The following is a 26,706-nucleotide window of genomic DNA, read 5'->3' as shown; positions in this document are numbered from 1 at the left end:
GTGACGTGGGAGGGACAGAGGACGTGTGTGGTGTACGGGACGTAGGAGATGCAGAAGACGTAAGAGGTGCAAGGAACGTGGAAGGTGCAAGGGATGTGGGAGGTGCCCGGGACGTGAAAGGCGCAGGGGACGTGGGTGGTGCAAAGGACGTGGGTGGTGCAAGGGACGTAGGTGGTGGAAGGGACGTGGGAGGTGCAGGGGACGTGGGAGGTGCTAGGGACGTGGGAGGCGCAGGGGACGTGGCAGGAGCAAAGGACGTGGGAGGTGCAGGGGACGTGGGAGGTGCAGGGGACGTGGGAGGTGCAGGGGACGTGGGGGGTGAAAGGGGACGTGGGAGGTGCAAGGGACGTGGGAGGTGCAAGAGACGTGGGGGCTGCAGGAAACGTTGGACGTGAATGGTGCAGGGGATGTGGTAGGTGCAAGGGACGTGGGAGGTGCAAGGGACGTGGGAAGTGCAGGGGACGTAGGTGGTGCAGGGGACGTGGGAGGTGCAGGGGACGTGGGAGGTGCATGGGACGTGGGAGGTGCAAAGGACGTGGGAGGTGCAAGGGACGTTGATGGTGCAGGGTACGTGGGAGGTGTAGAGGACGTGGGAGATGCAGGGGACGTGGGAGGTGCAAGGACCGTGGGTGGTGCAAAGGACGTAGGTGGTTTAAGGACGTGGGTGGTGCAAGGGACGTGGGAGGGGCAAGGGACGTGGGAGGTGCAAGGGACGTGGGAGGTGCCAGGGACGTGGGAGGAGCAGGGGACGTGGGTGGTGCAGGGGACGTGGGAGGTGCAGGGGACGTGGGAGGTGCATGGGACGTGGGAGGTGCAAAGGACGTGGGAGGTGCAAGGGACGTTGATGGTGCAAGGTACGTGGGAGGTGTAGGGGACGTGGGAGATGCAGGGGACGTGGGAGGTGCAAGGGACGTTGATGGTGCAAGGTACGTGGGAGGTGTAGGGGACGTGGGAGATGCAGGGGACGTGGGAGGTGCAAGGGCCGTGGGTGGTGCAAAGGACGTAGGTGGTTTAAGGACGTGGGTGGTGCAAGGGACGTGGGAGGTGCAAGGGACGTGGGAGACGCAAGGGACGTGGGAGACGCAAGGGACGTGGGAGGGGCAGGAGACGTGGGTGGTGCAAAGGACGTGGGTGGTGCAAGGGACGTGGGTTTGGAAGGGGCGTGGGAGGTGCAGGGGACGTGGGAGGTGCTAGGGACGTGGGAGGCGCAGGGGACGTGGGAGGTGCAAGGGACGTGGGAAGAGCAAAGGACGTGGCAGGTGCAGGGGATGTGGCAGGTGCAAAGGACGTGGCAGGTGCAGGGGACGTGGCAGGTGCAAGGGACGTGGGAGGTGCAAGGGACGTGGGTGGTTTAAGGACGTGGGTGGTTTAAGGACGTGGGTGGTGCAAGGGACGTGGGAGGTGCAAGGGACGTGGGAGGTGCAGGGGACGTGGGAAGTGCAGGGGACGTGGGAGGTGCAAAGGACGTGGGAGGAGCAGGGGACGTGGGTGGTGTAGGGGACGTGGGAGGTGCAAGGGACGTGGGTGGTGCAGGGAACGTGGGAGGTGCAGTGAACGTGGGAGGTGCAGGAGACGTGGGAGGTGCAGGGGACCTGGGTGGTGCAGGAAACGTTGGACGTGAAAGTGACGTGGATGGTGCAGGAGACGTGCGAAATACATGGAACGTGGGTGGTGCAAGGGGCGAGGGTGGTGCAGGGGACGTGGGAGATGCAGGGGACGTGGGTGGTGCAAGGGACGTGGGAGGTGCAAGGGACGTGGGAGGTGCAAGGGACGTGGGAGGGGCAGGAGACGTGGGTGGTGCAAAGGACGTGGGTGGTGCAAGGACGTGGGAGGTGCAAGGGACATGGGTGGTGCAAGGGACGTGGGTGCTGCAAGGACGTGGGAGGTGCAGGGGACGTGGGAGGTGCAGGGGACGTGGGAGGTACAGGGGACGTGGTAGGTGCAAAGGGCGTGGGAGGTGCAGGGGACGTGGGAGGTGTAAGGGACGTGGGATGTGCAAGTGACGTGGATGGTGCAGAGGACGTGGGAGGTGCAAGGGACATGGATGGTGCAAGGGACGTGGGTGCTGCAAGAACGTGGTAGGTGCAGGGGACGTGGGAGGTGCAAGGGACGTGGGAGGTGCAGGGGACGTGGGAGGTGCACGGGACGCGGGAGGTGCAGAGGACGTGGGACGTCCAAGGGACGTTGATGGTGCAGGGGACGTGGGAGGTGCAGGGGACGTGGGTGGTGCATTGGCCATGGGAGGTCCAAGGGACGTTGATGGTGCAGGGGACGTGGGAGGTGCAGGGGACGTGGGTGGTGCATTGGCCATGGGTGGTGCAAGGACGTGGGTGGTGCAAGGGACGTTTGAGGTGCAAGGGACGTTGGTGGTGGCTGGGATGTGGGAGATGCAGGGGACGTGGGAGGTGCAAGGGACGTGGGTGTTGCAAGGGACGTGGGAGCTGCAGCGGACGTGGGAGGTGCAGGGGACGTGGGTGGTGAAGGGGACGTGTGAGGTGCATGGGACGTGTTTGGTGTCGAGGACATGGGAGGATCACGGGACGTGGGTGGTGCAGGGGAGGTGGGAATTTGCAAGGGACGTGGGAGGTGCACGGGAAGTGGGAGGTGCAAGGGACGTGGGTGGTGCAACGGACGTAGGTGGTCGAAGGGACGTGGGAGGTGCATGGGACGTGGGAGGTGCAAGGGACGTGGGTGATTCAAGGGACGTGGGAGGTCCAATGAACGTAGGTGGTGCAGGGGACTTGGGTGATGCAGGGGACGTGGGGGTGCTGGGGACGTGGGTAGTGCAAACAACAAGGGTGGTGCAAGGGACGTGGGAGGTGCAAGGGACGTGGGAGGTGCAGGGGACGTGGGAGGTGCAGTGAACGTGGGAGGTGCAGTAGACGTGGGAGGTGCAGGGGACCTGGGTGGTGCAGGAAACGTTGGACGTGAAAGTGATGTGGATGGTGCAGGAGACGTGCGAAATACATGGAACGTGGGTGGTGCAATGGGCGTGGGTGGTGCAGGGGACGTGGGAGATGCAGGGGACGTGGGTGGTGCAAGGGACGTGGGAGGTGCAAGGGACGTGGGAGGTGCAAGGGACGTGGGAGGGGCTGGAGACGTGGGTGGTGCAAAGGACGTGGGTGGTGCAAGGACGTGGGAAGTGCAAGGAACATGGGTGGTGCAAGGGACGTGGGTGCTGCAAGGACGTGGGAGGTGCAGGGGACGTGGGAGGTGCAGGGGACGTGGGAGGTGCAGGGGACGTGAGAGGTGCAGGGGACGTGGTAGGTGCAAAGGGCGTGGGAGGTGCAGGGGACGTGGGAGGTGTAAGGGACGTGGGATGTGCAAGTGACGTGGATGGTGCAGAGGACGTGGGAGGTGCAAGGGACATGGGTGGTGCAAGGGACGTGGGTGCTGCAAGAACGTGGTAGGTGCAGGGGAATTGGGAGGTGCAAGGGACGTGGGAGGTGCAGGGGACGTGGGAGGTGCACGGGACGCGGGAGGTGCAGAGGACGTGGGAGGTCCAAGGGACGTTGATGGTGCAGGGGACGTGGGAGGTGCAGGGGACGTGGGTGGTCATTGGCCATGGGTGGTGCAAGGACGTGGGTGGTGCAAGGGACGTTTGTGGTGCAAGGGACGTTGGTGGTGGCTGGGATGTGGGAGATGCAGGGGACGTGGGAGGTGCAAGGGACGTGGGTGTTGCAAGGGACGTGGGAGCTGCAGCGGACGTGGGAGGTGCAGGGGACGTGGGTGGTGAAGGGGACGTGTGAGGTGCATGGGACGTGTTTGGTGTCGAGGACATGGGAGGATCACGGGACGTGGGTGATGCAGGGGAGGTGGGAGGTGCACGGGAAGTGGGAGGTGCAAAGGACGTGGGTGGTGCAACGGACGTAGGTGGTCGAAGGGACGTGGGAGGTGCATGGGACGTGGGAGGTGCAAGGGACGTGGGTGATTCAAGGGACGTGGGAGGTCCAATGAACCTAGTGGTGCAGGGGACTTGGGTGGTGCAGGGGACGTGGGGGTGCTGGGGACGTGGGTAGTGCAAACAACAAGGGTGGTGCAGGGGACGTGGGTGGTGCAGAGGACGTAGGAGGAGCAGGGGACGTGGGTAGTGTAGGGGACGTGGGTGGTGCAGGAGACGTGAGGGTGCAAGGGACGTGGGAGGTACAGAAGACGTGGGAGGTGCAAGGGACGTGGGAGGTGTAGGGGACGTGGGTGGTGCTGTGGACGTAGGAAAAGCAGGGGACGTGAGTGGTGCAAGGGACGTGGTGGGGTGCAGGGGACGTGGGATGTGCAAAGAACGTGGGTGGTACAAGGGACGTGGGAGGTGTTGGGGACGTGGGAGGTGCAAAGTTCATGGGAGGTGCAGGGGACGTGGGAGATGCAGGGGACGTGGGAGGTGCAAGGACGTGGGTGGTGCAAGGGACGTGGGAGGTGTAGGGGACGTGGGAGGTGCAAAGGACGTGGGAGGTGAAGGGGACGTGGGAGATGCAGGGGACGTGGGAGGTGCAAGGGACGTGGGAGGTGCAAGGGACGTGGGAGGTGCAAGGACGTGGGTGGTGCAAGGGACGTGGTTAGCGCAGGGGACTTAGGAATTGTGGATGTGGGAGGTGCAAGTGACGTGGGGTGATGCAGGGGACGTGAGAGGTGCATGGAACGAAGGTGGTGCAAGGGACGTGGGTGGTGCAGGGGACGTGGGTGGTTCAGAGGACGAGGGAGGTGCAAGGGACGTGGGAGGTGCAAGGGACGTGGAAGGTGTAAGGACGTGGATGCTGCAGAAAACGCGAGAAGTGCATGGGACGTGGGAGGTGCAAGGGAGGTGGGTGGTGTAAGGACGTGGGTGGTGCAGGGGACGTGGGTGGTGCATGGGACGTGGGAGGTGCAGGAGACGTGCGAGGTGCAAGGGACGTGGAAGGTGCAAGGGACGTGGGTGGTGCAGAGGACGTGGGAGGTGCAGGGGACGTGGGAGGTGCAGGGGACGTGCGAGGTGTAAGGGACGTGGGAGGTGCAGGGGACGTGGGAGGTGCAAGGGACGTGGAAGGTGTAAGGACGTGGATGCTGCAGGGAACGCGAGAAGTGCATGGGACGTGAGAGGTGCAAGGGAGGTGGGTGGTGTAAGGACGTGGGTGGTGCAGAGGACGTGGGAGGTGCAGGGGACGTGAGAGGTGCAGGGAACGTGAGTGGTGCAAAGGACGTGGAGGTGCAGGGCACGTGAGAGGTGCAGGGGACGTCGGTGGTGCAAGGACGTGGGTGGTGCAAGGGACGTGGGTGGCGCAAGGACGTGGGTGGTGTAAGGAACGTGGGTAGTGCAGAAGACGTGGAATGTGCAGGGGACGTGGGTGGTGCAGAGGACGTGGGTGGTACAAAGAACGTGGGAGACGCAAGGGACCTGAGAGGGGCATGGGAGGTGCAAGGGACGTGGGAGGTGCAAGGGACGTGGGTGGTGCAGGGGACGTGGGTGGTGCAAGGGACGTGGGTGGTGTAGGGGACGTGGGTGGTGCAGGGGACGAGGGAGGTGCAAGGGACGTGGGAGGTGCAGGAGACGTGGAATGTGCAGGGGACGTTGGAGGTGCAGGGGACGTGGGAGGTGCAGGGAACGTGCGAGGTGCATGGGACGTGGGAGGTGCAGTGGACGTGAGAGGTGCAGAGAACATGGGTGGTGCAAGGGACGTTGTTGGAGCAAGGGACGTGGGAGACGCAATAAGGGACGTGAGAGGGGCAGGGGACGTCGGAGGTGCAAGGGACGTGGGAGGTACAGTTGACGTGCGAAATACAGGGGACGTGGGTGGTGCAGGGGACGTGGATGGTGCAAGGGACGTGAGTGGCGCAGGGGTCGTTGGAGGTGCAGGGGACGTATTAGATGCAGGGAATGTGAGTGGTGCAAAGGACGTGGGTGGGGCAGGGGACGTGGGTGGTGCAGGGGACGTGGGTGTTGCAGGGGACGTGGGAGGTGCAGGGGACGTGGGTGGTGCAGGGGGACGTGGGTGTCCCAGGGGATGTGGGAGGTGCAGGGGACGTGGGTGGTGCAGGGGACGTGGGTGGTGCAAGGGACGTGGGTGGTGCAGGGGACGTGGGAGGTGCAGGGTACTTGGGAGATGCAAGGGACAAGGAGATGCAGACGACGAGGGTGGTGCAGGGGACGTGGGTGGTGCAGGGGACGTGGGTGGTGCAAGGGACGTGGGAGGTGCAGGGGACGTGTGTGGTGCAAGGGACGTGGGAGGTGCATCTGACGTGGGAGGTGCAAGGTACGTGGGTGGTGCAATGGATGTGGGAGGTCCATGGCACGTGGGAGGTGCAGGGGACGTGGGTGGTGTTGGGGACGTGGGAGGTGCAAGGGACGTTGGAGATGCAGGGGACATGGGAGGTGCAGAGGACGTGGGTGGTGCAAGGGACGTGGGAGGTGCAAGGGACGTAGGTGGTGCAAGGACGTGGGTGGTGCAAGGGACGTGGGAGGTGCAGGGGACGTGGGTGGTGCATGGGACGTGGGAGGTGCAAGGGACGTGGGAGGTGCAAGGGACGTGGGTGGTGCAATGGACGTGGGACGTGCAAGGGACGTGGGAGATGCATGGGACGTGGGTGGTGCAAGGGACATGGGAGGTTCAGGGTCCGTAGGATGTTTTAGGGACGTGGATGATATAGGGGACGTGGGATGTGCACGGGACGGGGGAATGCAGGGGACGTGGGAGGTGCAAGGGACGTGGGAGGTGCAGGGGACGTATGAGGTGCAGGGGACGTGGGAGGTGCAGGGAACGTGCGAGGTACAAGGGACTTGGGAGGTGCAGGGGACGTGGGAGGTGCAAGGGCCGTGGGAGGTACAAGGGACGTGGGAGGTGCAGGAGACATGAGAGCTGCTGGGGACGTGCGAAATACAAGGGACGTGGGTGGTGCAAGGGACGTGGGTGGTGCAGGGGACGTGGGTGGTGCAGGGGACGTGGGTTGTGCAGGGGACATGGGAGATGCAGGGGACTTGGGAAGTGCAGGGGACGGGAGAGGTGCAAGGGACGTGGGAGGAGCAGGGGACGTGGGAGTTCCAGGGGACGTGGGAGGTGCAGGGGACGTGCGATGTGCAAGGGACGAGAGAGGTGCAAAGGGCCGTGGGAGGTGCAAGGGACGTAGAAGGTGTAAGGACGTGGATGCTGCAGGGAACGCGAGAGGTGCATGGGACGTGGGAGGTGCAAGGGAGGTGGGTGGTGTAAGGAGGTCGGTGGTGCAGGGGACGTGGGAGTTGTGGACGTGGGAGGTGCAAAGTTCATGAGAGGTTCGGGGACGTGGGTGGCGCAGGGGACGTGGGAGTTGTGGACGTGGGAGGTGCAAGGGGCGTGGGGTGGTGCATGGGAACGTGGGAGGTGCAGCGGACATGGGAGTTGCAGGGGACGTACGAGGTGCAAGGGACGTGGGTGGTGTAAGGAACGTAGGTTGTGCAGGGGACGTGGGTAGTGCAGGGGACGTGGGTGGTGCAAAGGACGTGGGAGACGCAAGGGACGTGAGAGGGATAGGGGACGTGGGAGGTGCAAGGGACGAGGGAGGTGCAGAGGACGTGAGTGATTCAAGGGACATGGGAGGTGCAGGAGACGTGGGAGGTACAGGGGACGTGCGAAATATAAGGAACGTGGGTGGTGCAAGGGACGTGGGTGGTACAGGGGACGTGAGTGGTGCAAGGGACGTGGGTGGTACAGGGGACGTGAGTGGTGCAAGGGACGTGGGAATTGTGGACGTGAGAGGTGCAAGGGACGTGGGTTGGTGCAGCGGACGTGAGAGGTGCAGGGAACGTGGGTGATGCAAGGGACCTGGGAGGTGCAGGGGACGTGGGAGGTGCAAGGGACGTGGGTGGAACAAGGGACGTGGGAAGTGCAGGGGACGTGGGAGGTGCAGGGGACGTGGGAGGTGCAGGGGACGTAGGTGGTGCAGGGGACTTGGGAGATGCAAGGGACCTGGGTGGTGCAGGGGACGTGGGTGGTGCAGGGGACGTGGGTGGTGCAGGAGACGTGGGTTGTGCAGAGGACGTGGGAGGTGCCGGAGACGTGGGAGGTGCAAAGGACGTGGGAGGTGCAGGGGACGTGGGTGGTGTAGGGGACGTGTGTGGTGCAGGGGTCGTGGTAGGTGCAGGGGACGTGTGTGGTGCAGGAGACGTGGGTGGTGTAGGGGACTTGGGTGTTGCAGAGGACGTGTGTGGTGCAGGGGTTATGGGAGGTGCAAGGGACATGGGAGGTGCAGGGGACGTGGGTGGTTACCTTACCTTGAGGTTACCTTGAGGTGCTTCCGGGGCTTAGTGTCCCCGCGGCCCGGTCGTCGACCAGGCCTCCTGGTTGCTGGACTGATCAACCAGGCTGTTGGACGCGGCTGCTCGCAGCCTGACGTATGAGTCACAGCCTGGTTGATCAGGTATCCTTTGGAGGTGCTTATCCAGTTCTCTCTTGAACACAGTGAGGGGTCGGCCAGTTATGCCCCTTATGTGTGGCGGAAGCGTATTGAACAGTCTCGGGCCTCTGATGTTGATAGAGTTCTCTCTCAGAGTACCTGTTGCACCTCTGCTTTTTAACGGGGGTATTCTGCACATCCTGCCATGTGTTCTGGTCTCATGTGATGTTATTTCTGTGTGCAGGTTTGGGACCAGCCCCTCAATTATTTTCCACGTGTAAATTATTATGTATCTCTCCCGCCTGCGCTCAAGGGAGTACAGATTTAGGCTCTTTAGTCGGTCCCAGTAATTTAGATGTTTTACTGGGTGGATTCTAGCAGTAAAGGATCTCTGCACGCTCTCCAGGTCAGCAATTTCTCCAGCTTTGAAAGGGGCTGTCATTGTGCAGCAGTACTCCACTCTAGAGAGCACAAGCGTTTTGAAAAGTATCATCATCGGTATAGCATCTCTAGTGTGAAAAGTTCTTGTTATCCAACCTGTCATTTTTCTTGCAGTTGTGACGGCTACTTTATTGTGTTCTTTAAAGGTAAGGTCTTCCGATATGAGTACACCCAGATCCTTTACATTGCCTTTTCGTTCTGTTATGATTTGCCTGAGTTTTGTACGTGGTATCTGTTTTTATATTTTCAATTTTTCCGTAGCGCATGAGCTGGAACTTATCCTCGTTAAACACCATATTATTTTCTGTAGCCCATAGAAAGACCTGATCTACATCTGATTGGAGGTTTGCCGTGTCCTCGATGTTGCCAACTCTCATGAAAATCCTAATGTCATCTGCAAAGGATGACACAGTGCTATAGGTTGTGTTCTGGTCTATGTCCGATATGAGGATGAGAAAAAGTACTGGAGCAAGCACAGTACCCTGGGGGGCTGAGCTCTTCACGGTTGATGGGCTGGATTTTATTTTGTTGACTATTACCCATTGGGTTCTGTTGGTCAGGAAATTGTAGATCCATCTGCCTATTTTCCCGGTAATTCCTTTTGAACGCATTTTATGTGCAATAACACCATGGTCACATTTATCAAAAGCTTTTGCGAAATCTGTGTAAATTACATCAGCGTTTTGTTTGTCTTCCATAGCATCTAATGCCATATCATAGTGGTCCAGCAACTGCGACAGGCAAGAGCGCCCTGTTCTGAAACCATGTTGTCCGGGGTTATGGAGATGCTGTGATTCCATGTATTTTGTGATCTTACTTCTTAGCACTCTCTCAAAAATTTTTATGATGTGCGATGTTAGTGCTATCGGTCTGTAATTTTTTGCCTCTGCCTTATTTCCTCCTTTATGGAGAGGTGCTATCTCTGCTGTTTTTAGTATGTCAGGGATAACGCCAGTATCTAGGCTTTGTCTCCACAGAATGTGAAGGGCCTGCGATAGTGGTTTTTTACAGTTCTTGATGAATATGGAGTTCCAAGAATCCGGGCCTAGTGCAGAGTGCATAGGCATACTGTTTATGGCTTCTTCAAAATCTAGTGGGGATAGGGCGACGTCTGGTATTTGATTTGATGTTGGTATCATATCCATGAAAAATTCATTTGGGTTATCAATCTTTAGTGCATTTAATGGCTCGCTGAAAACAGAGTCGTACTGCTTCCTCAGTAACTCGCTCATTTCTTTGTTGTCATCGGTGAAATTTCCATCTCCCTTTCGCAGGGGCCTGATACTAGATGTCGTTTTTTATCTTGATTTTGCATAGGAGAAAAAATATTTCGGATTTCTCTCTATTTCACTGATGGACTTTTGCTCTCTTTACCTCTCCTGGGTTTTGTATGATTCTAGTAGCTTCCGTTCAATTGTTTCTATTTCTCTAACTAACCTTCTTCGCCGTTCTTGAGATAGGGTGCGACTCTCAAGTTGTTCCGCGATTCGTTTTCTTCGCCTATATAGGGAACGACGTTCTCGTTCCAATCTGCATCTCTTTCTCTTTTTTCTTAGGGGTATGCGCATGTGGTGCAGGGGTATGCGTATGTGGTGCAGGGGACGTGGGTGGTGCAGGGGACGTGGGTGGTGCAGGGGACGTGGGTGGTGCAGGGGACGTGGGAGGTGCAGGGGACGTGGGTGGTGCAGGGGACGTGGGTGGTGCAAGGGACTAGGGAGGTGCAGGGGACGTGGGAGGTGCAAGGGACATGGGAGGTGCAGGGGACGTGGGTGGTGCAGGGGACGTGGGTGGTGAAAGGGACGTGGGAGGTGCAAGGGACGTGGGAGGTGCAGGGGACGTGGGTGATGCAGGGGACGTGGGTGGTGCAAGGGACGTGGGAGGTGCAAGGGACGTGGGAGGTGCAAAGTTCATGGAAGGTGCAGGGGACATGGGTGATTCAGGGGACGTGGGAGGAGTAGTATACGTGGGAGGTGCAAGGGACGTGGGGTGGTGCGGAGGATGTGAGAGGTGCAGGGGACGTGGGTGGTGCAAGGGACGTGGGAGATGCAGTGGACGTGGGAGGTGCAAATGACGTTGGAGGTGCAGAGGACGTGGGTGGTGCAGGGGACGTGGGAGGTGCAGGTACGAGGGAGATTCAGGGGACGTGGGAGGTGCAGGTACGTGGAAGGTGCAGGGGACGTGGGAGGTACAAGGGACGTGGGAGGTGCAGGGGACGTGGGAGGTGAAGGGAACGTGGGAGGTGCAAATGACGTGGGAGGTGCAGAGGACGTGGTAGGTGCAAGGGACGTGGGAGGTGCAGAGGACGTGGGAGGTGCAGGGGACGTGGGAGGTGCAGGGGACTTGGGAGGTTTTGTTGCAAATCCGTTAAAAACCTCATCTAGTAGTAGTGTTGGCACCTCGAGGCTTGTGGGGTCCTGCTCGCCTGCTGGGACCCCTTCCAGTTCTACTCCGTTTAGAGAGTATTAAACTCTACAATATTCGATAGTAGGAACCAAACACACAGGGTCAACACAGGTGGTGATGTGGGCCGGTGGGTGTGGGTGCCAGAGAGGTGGAAGGGGGTGTGGTTGGTTTGACGGGGGTAGTATTGGGTGGACTATACACATGACATACTCTATATATTCATATATATGCACCAGAGTATATATGACGCTGAGAATATGAGGTTCGGCACTTCATGATATGTATAACACAATGTACTGGGGGGGGGTTGACACTTTGTGGTTTGTATGGCACTGTATATCGGAGTAGGCACTTTGAGATGTATATATCACTACGGTACTATGACACTATATATACCTGGTATGCACTTTGTGTGTCAGGACATACGCTAAATATACAATAAACGGACACAACTTGTTCACTTGAGGACGCTCTTAGCCAGATCAAGAATTCTCAGAAACAAATCATCGATATGCTGCTGCGGCAGATATCAGCCGGTCCAGCAAGCAAGAGCCCGGTGCAAGGTGATGCAACACGTGCTGTCAAGGTACATGACAACAGACACGATGGTTCCATCACATCACCACATGCCGGCGGACATGTGGTGATGTATAATAATGTCCGCTGCCGGCGGACAAGCCACTTCGCAAGAGTGTTGTAGGGATTGTATGTAACATTAGTAACATAAGATTTCACCTGAGTTGTACAAGATTACCTACACTATATGCAAACAGACAGGGTAACTACTGGATCTGTCACAATGATAGACAGATGTGAGAAAACATTATCAAACTAATGAATGACATTCCTGAAGTACATAGTCTACAATTCACACAAAAGCTACCAGAAATGTATGCAGAATATGTAAAGACAGCAACGAACACTAAACACAACCCAGGGACTGAGAGTTTAGAGAGCCAAATTAGCAATGTAAAAGGACATTGTGTCAAGGTACACGTAAATGAAGGCAATATTGAAGATCAAACTGATAATAGGAGTAAGGAGAGAAAAAGTGAGAAGGACGAGAACACAAATGAGAAAGACGAAAACAACAAGCAGAAAGATAAGGGCAATACCGAGAAAGAATGTGGAAACGAGGAAGTTGGAACAAAAGACACAGAGGTAGCCAAGTCGTGCACGGGTACAAACAATAAGAATACAAGCACAGGTGAAAATATTTGCAGGTATTATGCAAAAGGACAGTGTAGATATGGGCCCAGAGGCACGGAATGCACATTCATGCATCCCTGGAAATGCCGAAACATGTTAGGGAAAGGCAGATGTTGTTTTGGTACAGTGTAGATATTTCCACCCTAAACTATGCAAACTCTCAGTTAATGAGAGGAAATGCTACGATTTTCATTGCCCTGATTTCCACGTGAGAGGTACACAGCGCTATATAAGAGAGGAAGTCCAATATAATAGCCATGGAATTTTTTTAGAGACAGGAAGAACCAGAGAGAGGAACAGACAGGCAGAAACGTTGCAGGAGTACGGATGGAGAGCGGGAAATGCCCAAGACTGGACTACGATTCATCATCAAGCCCACACATACTACATCCTCCCCCCCCCCCCTGACTACACAGAAACTACCACACTTCCCAGTACCACTTTCAAAACTGGACAAACCATTGCCAGACCAGCACACCCTGGGTCAGGGTGAGGAGGAGGCAGAACTAGCAAAACCTTTTAGAAGTGACACACAATATCGAAGATCATTCATATTTGCCAACATACAAAGCCTAAAGTCAAAATCAAGAAATAAAGTTAAGTTCATAAATGGCCTCCTATTAGAGTCAAACTGAATATTTAGGGCATTCACGGAAACGCATACAAAAGATTACATGAATAGTGAAATCTGGATTCCAAATTATAATTTATACAGATGTGATAGAGAAACTAGGTCAAATGGAGGAGTAGGTCTGTATATTAAAGAGAACCTGGTATGCACAGAGCTACTAAACTCAACTGATGAGGTGTTAGAGGTACTTGGAATTAAAGTAGAAAAAATAAACCTAATTATTATTCTAATATATAAACCGCCAGATACAAAGGTGGAAGAATTCATAGAGCAAGTGCACAAAATAGAGAACATCCTAGATAATCTAGCGAACCCAGCTCCAGATATTATCTTCTTTGGAGATTTCAATTTACCAAGTTTAAGATGGAGAATTGCAAACAAAAATATCAAAGTATTTAAAGACCCGGGAAATAACCAACCACAAGTCAGAGAACTTTTGAGATTCTGTGAAGAATTCTCGCTCAATCAAGGGATTACAGAACCAACTAAGAACGAAAACGCACTAGACTTGTTATTCACAAACAATGATGCACTAATCAGAGACATCACAATCTCAGATACTTCATACTCAGACCATAAGCTCATTGAAGTGCGAACTAGCATAAATAACGGTAGTAGGTCTAAGAGACCCAACAAGCGAGAAGGAATATTCAATCAATTCAATTTGAACAATAGGAGGATTGACTGAGAAAAAATAAATGTAGACCTTGCAACCATTCAATGGGAGACGGTCTTAACCGACAAAACTCCCACACAGGGAATAGCTCAACTGACAGCTGAAGCTTACAAGGTCTGCTTGAAGCACGTGCCTGTGAGGAGGGGCAGAAAGAGGACCACTCTAGAAAGAGAACGCAGACGACTGTACAGGAGAAGAAAAAAATAACGGAAATGCTTCAGCAGACACAACTATCACAAGCAAGGAAAATAAGCCTAAGCAGGGAGATCGAAGAAATAGAACAAACGTTGAAGCGATCATATGAGTCTGAGGAAATGGAATTGGAACAGAAAGCTATACAAGAGATAAAGAAAAATCCGAAATATTCTTTCACATACGCAAAATCAAAATCCAAAACCTCGACTATTATTGGACCGTTAATTGCAAATGAAGGTACGTACACAGAGGACAACAAAGAGATTAGTGAAATTCTAAGAGGCCAGTATGAGGCTATGTTTAGCACACCAATAAATAACATGAAAGTTGATGATCCAGACAGCTTCGTTATGAATAACATTCAAGCTGCAGATAATATAACGGATATTAACACAAACTCGGAAGACTTTGAAACAGAAATTGACAATATGCCCATGCACTCAGCTCCTGGGCCTGACCCGTGGAATTCAATATTCATTAAGAAATGTTAAGTATCAATAGCACGAGCGCTCAGCATAATATGGAGAAAGAGCCTGGATACAGGGGAGATGCCAGTTGCATGTAAATCAGCAGAAATAGCTTCTCTGCACAAGAGGCGTAGTAAAGCCTTGTCAAAAAATTATAGACCAGTTGCACTAACATCACACATAATAAAAGTTTTTGAAAGAGTGATTAGGAATCAAATTTCTAGTTGTCTGGAAAATAATGAGCTACACAACCCAGAACAACATGGATTTAGAGCAGGAAGATCCTGTCTGTCACAGTTACTCAACCACTATGACAAAATCACAGAAGCTCTAGAAGAAAAGAAAAATGCAGATGTAGTATACACAGACTATGCAAAGGCATTCGACAAATGGAGTGATAGCACACAAAATGAGGTCAATGGGAATAACTGGTAAAGTAGGGCGCTGGATACTCAATTTCCTGTCGAACAGAACATAAAACATAAGTCAATCAAATAAAATCGAGTCCAAGCGCAGTTAAAAGCTCTGTACCTCAAGGTACAGTCCTTGCACCACTGCCTTTCCTTATTCTCATATCAGATACAGACAAAAATACAAGTCACAGCTTCGTGTCATCCTTTGCAGATGACACAAAAGTCAGCATGAAAATTACCTCTGCGGAAGACATGGAAAACTACAAGCAGATATCAACAAAGTTTTCGATTTGGGCAGCAGAAAATAACATGATGTTTAACAGTGATAAATTCCAGGTACTCAGGTACGGCAAAAATGAGGATCTGAAACATAATACAGGGTACAAAACACAATCGAATCTGCCCATAGTAGGAAAACAGCATGTCAAGGATTTGGGAATAATGATGTCTGACGACCTAACCTTAAGGGAGCATAATCAAGCAAATATTGCGGCAGCCAGAAAAATGATAGGATGGATTACGAGAACTTTCAAATCCAGGTATCCCATCACAATGCTTGTTCTCTTTAAGTCACTTGTGTTGTCCCGTCTTCAGTACTGCTCAGTACTCACTTCCCCCTTCAGAGCAGGAGTGATTGCTGAAATAGAGGGAACATAGAGAATATATACGGCACGCATTGACGCGATAAAGCACCTAAATTATTGGGATCATCTCAAAGCTCTTCAAATGTACTCACTAGAAAAGAGACGAGAGAGATACCAAATAATATACACATGGAAAATACTGGAGGGCCAGGTCCCAAATCTAAACAGTAAACGTACTGGAGTGAACGATATGGAAGAAAATGCAGAATAGAACCAATAAAGAGGCCGTGGCTGTTCAACGTCCTCCCAGCGACTATAAGAATTATAGCCGGAACAACCGTGGACATCTTCAAGAGGAAACTAGACTGTTTTCTAAAAAAAAAGTGCCAGACCAACCGGGCTGTGGTGGGTATGTGGGCCTGCAGGTCGCTCCAAACAACAGCCTGGTGGAACAAGCTCTCACAAGTAAAGCCTGGCCTCAAGCCGGGCTTGGGGAGTGGAAGAACTCCTAGAACCCCATCAAGTAGGACACAAAGGTACCATCACATCACCCCATGGGAGCCCAATAGGCTCAGGAATCTGTACACTAGTTGATTGACAGTTGTGAGGCGGGACCAAAGAGACAAAGCTCAACCCTCGCAAGCACAATTAGGTGAGTACATGCCGGCGGACACAATGGTACCATCACATCACATGCTGTTATACACAATGGTACCATCACATCATTTGCCGGCGGACACAATGGTACCATCACATCACCACATGCCGGCGGACTCAATGGTACCACCACATCTCCACATATTGGCGGACATAATGGTACCACCACATGCTGGCGGACACAATGGTACCATCACATCTCCACATGCCAACAGACACAATGGTACCACCACATGCCAGCGGACACGATGGTACCATCACATCACATGCCGGCGGACACAATGGTACCACCACATGCCAGCAGACACAATGGTACCATCACATCTCCACATGCCGGCGGACACAAAGGTACCATCACATGCCGGCGGACACAATTGTACCATCACATGGTGGCGGACACAATGGTACCATCACATGCCGGCGGACACAATGGTACCATCACATCTCCACATGCCGGCGGACACAATGGTACCATCACATCACCACATGCCGGCGGACACAATGGTACCATCACATGCCGGCGGACACAATGGTACCATCACATGCCGGCGGACACAATGGTACCATCACATGCCGGCGGACACAATGGTACCATCACATCTCCACATGCCGGCGGACACAATGGTACCATCACATCTCCACATGCCGGCGGACACAATGGTACCATCACATGCCGGCGGACACAATGGTACCATCACATGCCGGCGGACACAATGGTACCATCACATGCCGGCGGACATAATGGTACCGTCACATCTCCACATGCCGGCGGACACAATGGTACCATCACATGCCGGCGGACACAATGGTACCGTCACATCACCACTTGGCGGCGGACACAATGGTACCATCACATGCCGGCGGACACAATGGTACCATCACATGCCGGCGGACACAATGGTACCGTCACATCTCCACATGCCGGCGGACACAATGGTACCATCACATGCCGGCGGACACAATGGTACCGTCACATCACCACTTGGCGGCGGACACAATGGTACCATCACATGCCGGCGGACACAATGGTACCATCACATGCCGGCGGACACAATGGTACCATCACATGCCGGCGGACACAATGGTACCGTCACATCTCCACTTGCCGGCGGACACAATGGTACCATCACATGCCGGCGGACACAATGGTACCGTCACATCACCACTTGGCGGCGGACACAATGGTACCATCACATGCCGGCGGACACAATGGTACCATCACATGCCGGCGGACACAATGGTACCGTCACATCACCACATGCCGGCGGACACAATGGTACCATCACATGCCGGCGGACACAATGGTACCGTCACATCACCACATGCCGGCGGACACAATGGTACCATCACATGCCGGCGGACACAATGGTACCATCACATGCCGGCGGACACAATGGTACCGTCACATCACCACATGCCGGCGGACACAATGGTACCATCACATGCCGGCGGACACAATGGTACCGTCACATCTCCACTTGCCGGCGGACACAATGGTACCATCACATGCCGGCGGACACAATGGTACCATCACATCTCCACATGCCGGCGGACACAATGGTACCATCACATGCCGGCGGACACAATGGTACCATCACATCTCCACATGCCGGCGGACACAATGGTACCATCACATGCCGGCGGACACAATGGTACCATCACATCTCCACATGCCGGCGGACACAATGGTACCATCACATGCCGGCGGACACAATGGTACCATCACATCTCCACATGCCGGCGGACACAATGGTACCATCACATGCCGGCGGACACAATGGTACCATCACATGCCGGCGGACACAATGGTACCATCACATCTCCACATGCCGGCGGACACAATGGTACCATCACATCTCCACATGCCGGCGGACACAATGGTACCATCACATGCCGGCGGACACAATGGTACCATCACATGCCGGCGGACACAATGGTACCATCACATGCCGGCGGACACAATGGTACCATCACATCACATGCCGGCGGACACAATGGTACCATCACATCTCCACATGCCGGCGGACACAATGGTACCATCACATGCCGGCGGACACAATGGTACCATCACATCTCCACATGCCGGCGGACACAATGGTACCATCACATGCCGGCGGACACAATGGTACCATCACATCACCACATGCCGGCGGACACAATGGTACCATCACATGCCGGCGGACACAATGGTACCATCACATGCCGGCGGACACAATGGTACCATCACATGCCGGCGGACACAATGGCACCATCACATCTCCACATGCCTTTGAGATTTTTTTCTTTGACAGGTTATCAAAAGAATTAAGTCCTATTGATGTTACGTTAATCGTAACTACCTCGCAAGAGAGGCAGACCTTAAACAGCAAGAGATGCCAGTGGCAGATATTTAATCTTAAAGCCTAAGATCATAGGACCGCGGGAGCAAACCGCCAGGCGAAACCACTCGGGTAACACCTGTCACTTAGGTCGCTGGCTCCTCCTAGTTAACAACTAATAAAGGGTAGCCGACGGATTCTCACTTCTTATTTATAGAAGTGTGGTGCTGTGCAATGGACTCGAGCTTTAGATACAGACTTAATATGAACATAAGCAGGCAAAGCGTTGCAGAACATGAAATGTGGGGCAGTAATATTGGAAGGTTTGACGTAAACGACCGTTTTCTATAACAAAACAATTGATTCACAAAACAAAACTAAAACTACTACATAGTGAATTTACGTTACTTTACTGTCACTCCAGTGGCACATTCAAGAACAGTTAATCAACAGCCTGATGGACCCACGGTATCCTTATCCCGTCGTCGCTGACTGAACAATGACACTAACTGAACACAGTGGTGCCCACTGGTGACGCAAGCTTGCAATCAATATTGTCACGGCTTCACGGTGACCAATACTATAATCACAAAGACTTGACTGGCGCTCGCTGCCCACAACGAGGTACCAAGTAACAAGGCGGTTAATCCAAGAATGATAACCCCTTATAAAAAAAATCTTACGTTAACACTTGTCTCTCAGGACAATCAAAAACAAAAGTTACTCTAATTGAATTTAAACAATTACGTTAACACACACGTGTCTCAACGGCACTTAAATGGCATCAATAACTCGTAAGTCAATTAATTACATCAACTTGAAAGTCAAGCATTTGGTGAGTAATTCCCAATTAATTACTGAATACAACAGCCTATTAATTCAGACGAGTATTGATAAAGCCTACTGTCTCTCAACTGACAGTTCACTTCCGGTCTTACGACAAGATTACCTTAACGAGGGTAGACTACTGTACCACACAAGGTTACAACACTCCGTGTAAACAACAACATCAACACCTGGTGAATTCACTAAGTGGCGGTTACTAATTATCTTTAATTAGCTACAAGTGCTTAATCACTGTCCGCAGACAGATCTGATCAGTCCAACGAATTACAGCAGCTTAATTGACTCCGATCATAACAGACCGTCAACCCCTTACGTTAATCAATCAATTAACGACAGCTCGTTAAATCGTTAACACTACGTTAGTCTTCACTTGACAATTCCTCCACTGCGTGAACTTCACTGTGACTGTTGCCTTTACACGTCTCTACGTTAATCACAGCAATGTTCAACGAACAAGTGACCTCGTTAAGTAAATCGTGACCCCCGGTGACGTTAACTGACTATAATTCTCACGGAATCCTTCACAGTACACAACGCCTTCCACCAAGGACAACTTGTCTATGGTTTACACACGGTACAACACAGTACATCACAGTACAACACAGTACATCAACACAGTACATCCTTGCCACTCACGGCAAAACTTGTAAATGACTTCCCCCAGTAAATTATCCACCAATAATTCACACTTTACCACAACACAACAGTAAAATTTATAACCAAGGGAAATCTCCCTGTTACCACTTTCACTGCTGAAAAAGGGAATCAAATTACAGGAATACATACACGGCACATAGAAAAAATAGAAGCAAATAACTCACTTTACTCTACCTCTGAATGTGTCACTAGGTGTCCTCACACTCGTCAAAAATCACAGTTGGGCCCAACCTCAACTTGATGACAAACAGGGTAGACTCACACGTCTCCAATTCCCATTCACCTCCCCAGGTGGTCACAGGGACAGAGGACAGACGGAACACTGGGGCGAGCCCAGCTTCAGAGTTTTATTACCCAAACGGAAACAATGTACTTACATCAATCATGCGGGCCCGCAACATTCTCCCACTCACTCATACACACGTCAAAATCACACTCCCGCTGCTGCTGCTGGATGATGACGTAGGCGTCCTCACTTCCTACACGTGGTCAGGTGGAGCACAGGGTCCTAGACCACGGGGTTAGCTCCACACACAGAGACCAGGGTGGCGCGACACACCGGCTTAGGCAGACCAAGGGTGCGCGCACAACAGCAGGGATGCGGTACCACCCCCTTCCACTTGACACGGTACCCCAGGATACGACGGTACACGGTGTTACACGGTACACGAGACCCGAGACGGAGTCCTTCACTGTTCTCGTTAGTAGTTCCTCAAAATTAGGAACTTTAAGGTTTCTCTCATAACACTGAAACCTTCTCTAGCACGTCTCACAGCAGTACCTTCAAGCACAGATACGATAGACGTAGGATGTCACTTTCGTAGCCCGATAATTAACGCCTCACTCAGTCCAGTTGCTCTAAGATGGCGTCCCACAATTACGCGGCTAGATGACAAGTTCACACGGTTCGGTACAAGCACCTTTCCGATTACCGGATTCTTACGCACGGCACACGGAAAGATAGCAAGATGATAGGCGTGACTTTAGTAACGTTACAGGCGGTATTTCCCGATGCTTGGCCTTGCACGGAAAATTACGACCTACTCTAGCAACGTTCTAGGTAAGAACGTCTTTTCCCGCCAAGACTACGCCTGGGGTACCATGCTGTACCCCTCAGCGTCTTGGCTAATCACGGTTCAGCATTTCTGAGGCCCAGGAGCCCTGGCCAATGGCGCACCTGCCCCATGACGCTACCCCCTCTCACACGAGGGGGGTGGTCTACGGTCGTTAACACCCCATACCTCCCTCTCTACACTTGACTTGAACAAAATTTCCCTGAAATCAACTCCCTACTGTAATTTCGTTCACAGACCTGATACAGCGATCAGAATGACATCAATGGCTAGCAAATATCATGGGCTGTCCAACGACACCCAACACAACTGTGGAAAAGTTATATTCAGAAAGTTGAATCACGGTGCACATCACTGGTGCACTATGCAATTTCGTGCTTAATTCAGTGCACGAGAGAGCAGGAAAAATATGTCTCCTGACAGGCGGACACAATGGTACCGTCACATCTCCACATGCCGGCGGACACAATGGTACTATCACATCACCACATGCCGGCGGACACAATGGTACCATCACATCTCCACATGCCGGCGGACACAATGATACCATCACATCACCACGTGGCGGCAGACACAAAGATACCATCACATCACCACATGCCGGCGGACACAATGGTACCATCACATCACCACATGCCGGCGGACACAATGGTACCATCACATCACCACATGGCGGCGGACACAATGGTACCACCACATACCGGCGGACACAATGCTACCATCACATCCCAGCAAACACAAATCATCTTCAAAACGTTCGTCTATCTCTTCCCATAGGTATGGGAATGACTTGCATTGAGAATGGTGCAGGAGATCCTTTGAGAAACTTTTAATAAAAAAATCCAAACACAAAGGTTTTATAATAAATTGTTTTTCTACAACTATTTTGTTCCTAATGTATTACAAATAGTTTTTACATGTTTAAATATAAAATTTGTGGTGTTCTTTGTAAAATTCATTAATAAATTGTGAATGGCTGAGTTATTGGCTGAATGAAACCTTCAACATCCATTTAATTATAATATGATCAGAAAAAAGTAGTTTTCCAAATTTTCTAAAAATCGCTCTTTTTAACACAATTTGACTCCTTATGCATTCCACTAAACACTAATATCATGTTTAAATATATAATTTATGTACTATTCCTTAAAATAATTTATATAAATTATAAAAGTTGCTGGAAAGTGGTGTGAAAGAATCTGAAAACGTTTTGTTGTCTTATATTGGCGTGTTCTTATTAACTATGTCTCAAGTGCACAGTTTATCAAACAAGAAGATTAACATTCGTCACCCCTTAAAACCTTATATGTTATCTTGCTGGTAAAAAATGGGTGAATCTTTAAGAACTGCTAGTATATATGACAAATGGTGTTTTCCCGAACTCAAACAATGTAGGGTTTATTATTCTACACATATTTCTAATGACTCTTAGATGTTTACATTCTCTGAAGTATAATTGTGAAGGCTGTGTTCATCACTCTCACCACAGATTCTTAAACTCCTCTCTGCAGGTTCAACTATAATTAATTTCCATTCTGAATCTCCTTCGACATTTGTATCCAAAATGAAACCAATGTGGTTTCCTTCAGCCAGCACATTTGCTCATTCATTTCCACAGATTCCAACATGGTAGGGGATTTACAGAAATTTGGCTATTCATATTGTTATCTATTAAAAATATGAATGCATTTCCATATGATAAGACAAATACATGAGTTTATGATAAATTCGTTTTCTGTGATATAACATTGCTATGCTCTTTTTTCTTTAAACTGCATACTAAACTAAATCACGATCGAGAGTATATATTGCTTTTTAAGAATTAAGCGCCGCCAATTAAGTGCTCACATCAGCAGAGTTGATGTATAAATGCTCAACGCTCAACAGAGTTAGTATAAATGGGGTTAAGTCAGAGTTGGAAAATGTTGTAGGTTGAGTACCTCAAGGCTCTGTCCTGGGACCTCTGATGTTTATAATACTGTATATATAAATAATTTAGATTCAGGTTTGAGTAACAACATTTGCAAATTTGCCGATGATACAAAAATCGGTAGGGAAATAACACAGAAGAAGACTCACTATCTCTTCAAGTTGATCTAAATAGAGTTTTGAAATGGGCAAAAGGTTGACAGATGCAGTTCAATGCTGATAAATGAAAAGTTTTGAGGTTAGGTAATGATATGATAGAGTTACAAAATACGAGATAGATGGTGTTGTGATTGCGAAGTCAGGTATTTCGAAAGGGAACTTGGAGTTATGATTAGTAAGAATTTAAAACCAAAAGATCAATGCATTAATGTTCGTAATAAGGCAAATAGTGCACTAGGATTTATTAATCGAAGGGTTAATAACAAGACACCTGGTTTTGTTCTTCAGCTATATCTTGCTCTTTAAAGCTATTCATTCCCGTGCCGTCTCTTGGATGGCTTAATTCTTATCAATCAATCAATTTGTTGCTCTGGTTAGGCAACAGAACTGCATTTTGATTATGCAGTTCAGTTTTGGTCGCCGTACTATAGAATTGATATAAATTCACTTGAATGTATCCAGCATAGAATGACAAAGTTAATTCCCCAATTGCATTCACTGAAAAGGCGAAGAGTTAGGTGTGACATGATAGAGGTTTACAAGTTGATGAATGGACATAACAAATGGGATATTAAAAGTATCAGCACCAGACGAAATAATGGGTATAAATTGCATGAGTTTAGATTTAGGAAAGACCTGGGAAAATACTGGTTCGGTAACAGGGTTGTTGATTTGTTGAACAAATTACCACCAAACGTGGTGGAGTCCATTGATTGTTTTAAACGTGGGTTCGACATGTATATGAGTGGGCTTGGGTGGTTATAAGAGTCGAAAAATGTTGTAAGCGGAGTGCCTCAAGCCTCTGGACTGGGACCACTGTTGTTTATAATATATATAAATATTTTAGATTAAGGTTTGAGTAGCAGCATTTGCAAATTTGCCGATGATACAAAAATCGAATATCAAAAAATATCAAAATATAAAAAATCGAAAATCCAATATATGATCTGTCTTGGTCTTTAATGGACCTATCCTTTCCCTAACCATTGTTCGATATAACTGAAAAAACCTTTAGGATTTGCCTTTGCTTAACCTGCTATACGAACTTCAGAGTTTCTTTTTTTTCAACTTCATAGTGGTGGAGGAATTATTTTTTCAACTTCATAGTAGTGGAGGTGGGCTGCCTCGATTGTTTCAAGCGCGAGTTAGACATGTATATTAGTAGGATTGGGTGGTTATAGATGGGAGCTGCTTGGTATGGGCCAATAGGCCTTCTGCAGTTACCTTTGTTCTTCTGTTTTTGCCCTGTAACCTAAATGGTTACAGAGGCACATATATGGGCTTAGGGACTGAACCCCACAATACATTTAGCTAAGCTGGTTACAATCTTGATGATATAGTTACAAAATTCAGTATAAGTCGTCACATTATCAATGGGTCCGAGATCAACCACAATTACAGTTTCTATGCAGGCGATGAGTCACAATAACCTGGCTAAAGTATGTTGACCAGACCACACACTAGAAGGTGAAGGGATGACGAAGGGATGTCACTTAAGCGTCAAAACAAAAATGTGTATACTCTTTTTACTCTCCTGACCTTAGTTCTCGAGCTACGTATTTTATTTTGGTACCAACGTGTTCGCAATAAAATTCTCTAGGAGAACATCAGTAAAAAAGGTCACGAAAGGTATAGGGATACCAGCATCAAATAAATAACTACGTGGATGACTCGCCGTGAGCGCCCAACAGCAACAAAATGTTTTTACTCTTGGGATTGTTATCACTTCCACACTTGTCCTACAGCGTTAATTTTGGTATCAATGGACTCGCAATGAAATTCCCAACACGGTGATATGAATATAAACGTAGAATAATGGTCGCGGCCCACCCACAAGAGTGTGGGAAGTGGCGGAACTGTTACCCGGTATCGGTGACGCGACGACACATGTGCGATACAGCGCTTTGAAAGTTTATAATTATTTCACTGTCCTGACATTATTATTCTATGTACGTCATTCATTTTTGTGCCAATGTGTTCGCAATAGAATGTTCTATGAGCCCGTAGGTAAAAAAGAAAAACAAAGCGTAAGATAGAATAGCACCAAATATAAAACAACACTGGAACATATCAGTGAGCGTCAAACACACTCAAAATGTTTTTACTGTTGTTATGTTTGTCAAGTTTATACTTGTTGCACACAGTTATTATTGGTTGTACATTGATCGGAATAAGATTCCCTAAACAGACATATGCATATAATACATGATATGGGGGAAGCATTACCAGTATAAACGGCTAAAGTCACCCACCTGCAACCCGTTTGGGACATTCATGCAGACACACGCTACACCCAAAAAAAAATCTATGAAGGTTCGAGTCTACTTACCGCAGTTTATGTGATACAGAGTTCATTCTGGTATCAAAATACTCGTTTCAGTTTGTAGTTCATGCGATTTTCAGAATCAACTGAATCGCTGGAGGTTCAACATTTGAGTCAGAGTCAGAGTCATCTGACAAAACCGTCTCGTCAAATGGCAGTGTGCCAGACATCTCGGGTTCTGATTCGGTTGCTGCTTCAGCTTGAGGTGTTGAAGTGAACAAAGGCCGGCTCACACCAGATGGTCCAGGAGTTTGCATGGCGTCAGCATAGGCAGGACCTGTGTCATCATTTATGTCTGGAGGGTGCCGCAAGTGTTGAGATACTGTTGCTGTTTGAGGCCAATCTTCCGGGTCCCAGCGCAATAGGGCCCAAATTGCCACCTCGTGGAACTGTACCAATGTTAGCTTTTTTGATCAGTTGTGTTGTATTTGTACAAAACAAAGGCATTATGCAATGCCATTTGCAGGAAATAAACGTTATCTTTTTGGTCCACTTGTGAATTTTCCTGGTAAAATGGTAATACCATTTGATCGAAGTGGTCCACACCTTTCATGAACTTATTGTACCATGCAGCCTAGTGGTGAGAAAGAGAGCCTCATGGCGCGCAGTTTGAAACAAACCCAAAGTAAATCGGATTAAAATTGAATTTTATACAAATATTTTTTTGAGGACATCATTTTATGTCCACATTTCGGAAGCGGTTAAGCAAACAGGACTCCAGGTGATGTTCTGATTCGCATAATTAAAGTATAAATTGTGTAGAGAAAAAATAAGTAAAAAATGGAAAAAGGGGGGGGGGGGAAACATGGCAGAAAAAGAGTAAAAATGCAATTTGGTCAACAAAACGGCATTGTTTAAAATAGAAGATATGGATTGGCATTTTGGGGGTGAGGTAGGTTACATTGAGTTAATTAGGTAGTACTTAGTTTTTATCTTAAACTGGCTGGGAGAGGTACAGTCTTTAACATAATTGGGAAGGTCATTCCACATTCGAGGTCTCTTGATTTGTAAAGCATTTCTAGTTTGACTAAGTCGTACTCTTGGAATATCAAATAGGTATTTGTTTCTGGTGTGGTGCTCATGGGATCTGTTACAACCTTCTAGGAAGCTTTTAAGGTCAGGATTGACATTACAGTTCAGTGTTTTATATATATAAAATACACATGAGAGGATGTGCAGGGACTTAATATCTAACATATTCAAAGATTTGAGTAAGGTTACATATATACTGCCCGGTTGCCTGAAATGCTATGCCTACTATAGTGGCTTTAGGTATTGTATGCACTAGCTCTATCTATAAATCCAACATTATGTTTGTAAATCAATTACGTATGTACTTTCCTGAATAAAATTGACTTTACTGTACACTTATATTCAATGTGGTTTTG

The 26,706-nt window shown here is 50.3% G+C and overlaps 3 protein-coding genes across 3 annotated transcripts in view; all 3 read left to right on the top strand.

Annotated features, from left to right (window-relative positions):
* Positions 1 to 2,864, top strand: part of LOC138369616 (uncharacterized PE-PGRS family protein PE_PGRS46-like) — an 81,633-nt gene extending 78,769 nt beyond the window's left edge. The window contains exons 5-7 of the mRNA XM_069333040.1: positions 405 to 854; positions 1,357 to 1,885; positions 2,018 to 2,864. Coding sequence (XP_069189141.1) covers positions 405 to 854; positions 1,357 to 1,885; positions 2,018 to 2,864 — 1,826 coding nt within the window. The remainder of the gene's footprint in view (positions 1 to 404; positions 855 to 1,356; positions 1,886 to 2,017) is intronic.
* Positions 2,865 to 5,379: 2,515 nt separating this feature from the next.
* LOC123765198 (PE-PGRS family protein PE_PGRS16-like) lies at positions 5,380 to 6,591 on the top strand. The gene has a single exon (XM_069333038.1). It carries the CDS (start codon positions 5,380 to 5,382, stop codon positions 6,589 to 6,591), a length of 1,212 nt encoding a protein of 403 aa, XP_069189139.1.
* A 745-nt stretch (positions 6,592 to 7,336) lies between these two features.
* On the top strand, positions 7,337 to 7,756 carry LOC138369615 (paraneoplastic antigen Ma6E-like). Its single transcript, XM_069333037.1, has one exon. The coding sequence runs from the start codon at positions 7,337 to 7,339 to the stop codon at positions 7,754 to 7,756; it is 420 nt and encodes a 139-aa protein (XP_069189138.1).
* Positions 7,757 to 26,706: the final 18,950 nt, after the last annotated feature.

Source organism: Procambarus clarkii, chromosome 29, assembly GCF_040958095.1.
Source record: "Procambarus clarkii isolate CNS0578487 chromosome 29, FALCON_Pclarkii_2.0, whole genome shotgun sequence".
NCBI classification, from domain to species: domain Eukaryota; kingdom Metazoa; phylum Arthropoda; class Malacostraca; order Decapoda; family Cambaridae; genus Procambarus; species Procambarus clarkii.
Note: the sequence above shows the minus strand (reverse complement) of the source record. Positions and strands in the feature narration are given on the sequence as shown.

What these genes read in the sequence shown, in the direction of transcription:
- LOC123765198 (XM_069333038.1), top strand. Translation starts at nt 5,380, where the DNA reads ATGGGAGGTGCAAGGGACGTGGGAGGTGCAAGGGACGTGGGTGGTGCA.
- LOC138369615 (XM_069333037.1), top strand. Translation starts at nt 7,337, where the DNA reads ATGGGAGTTGCAGGGGACGTACGAGGTGCAAGGGACGTGGGTGGTGTA.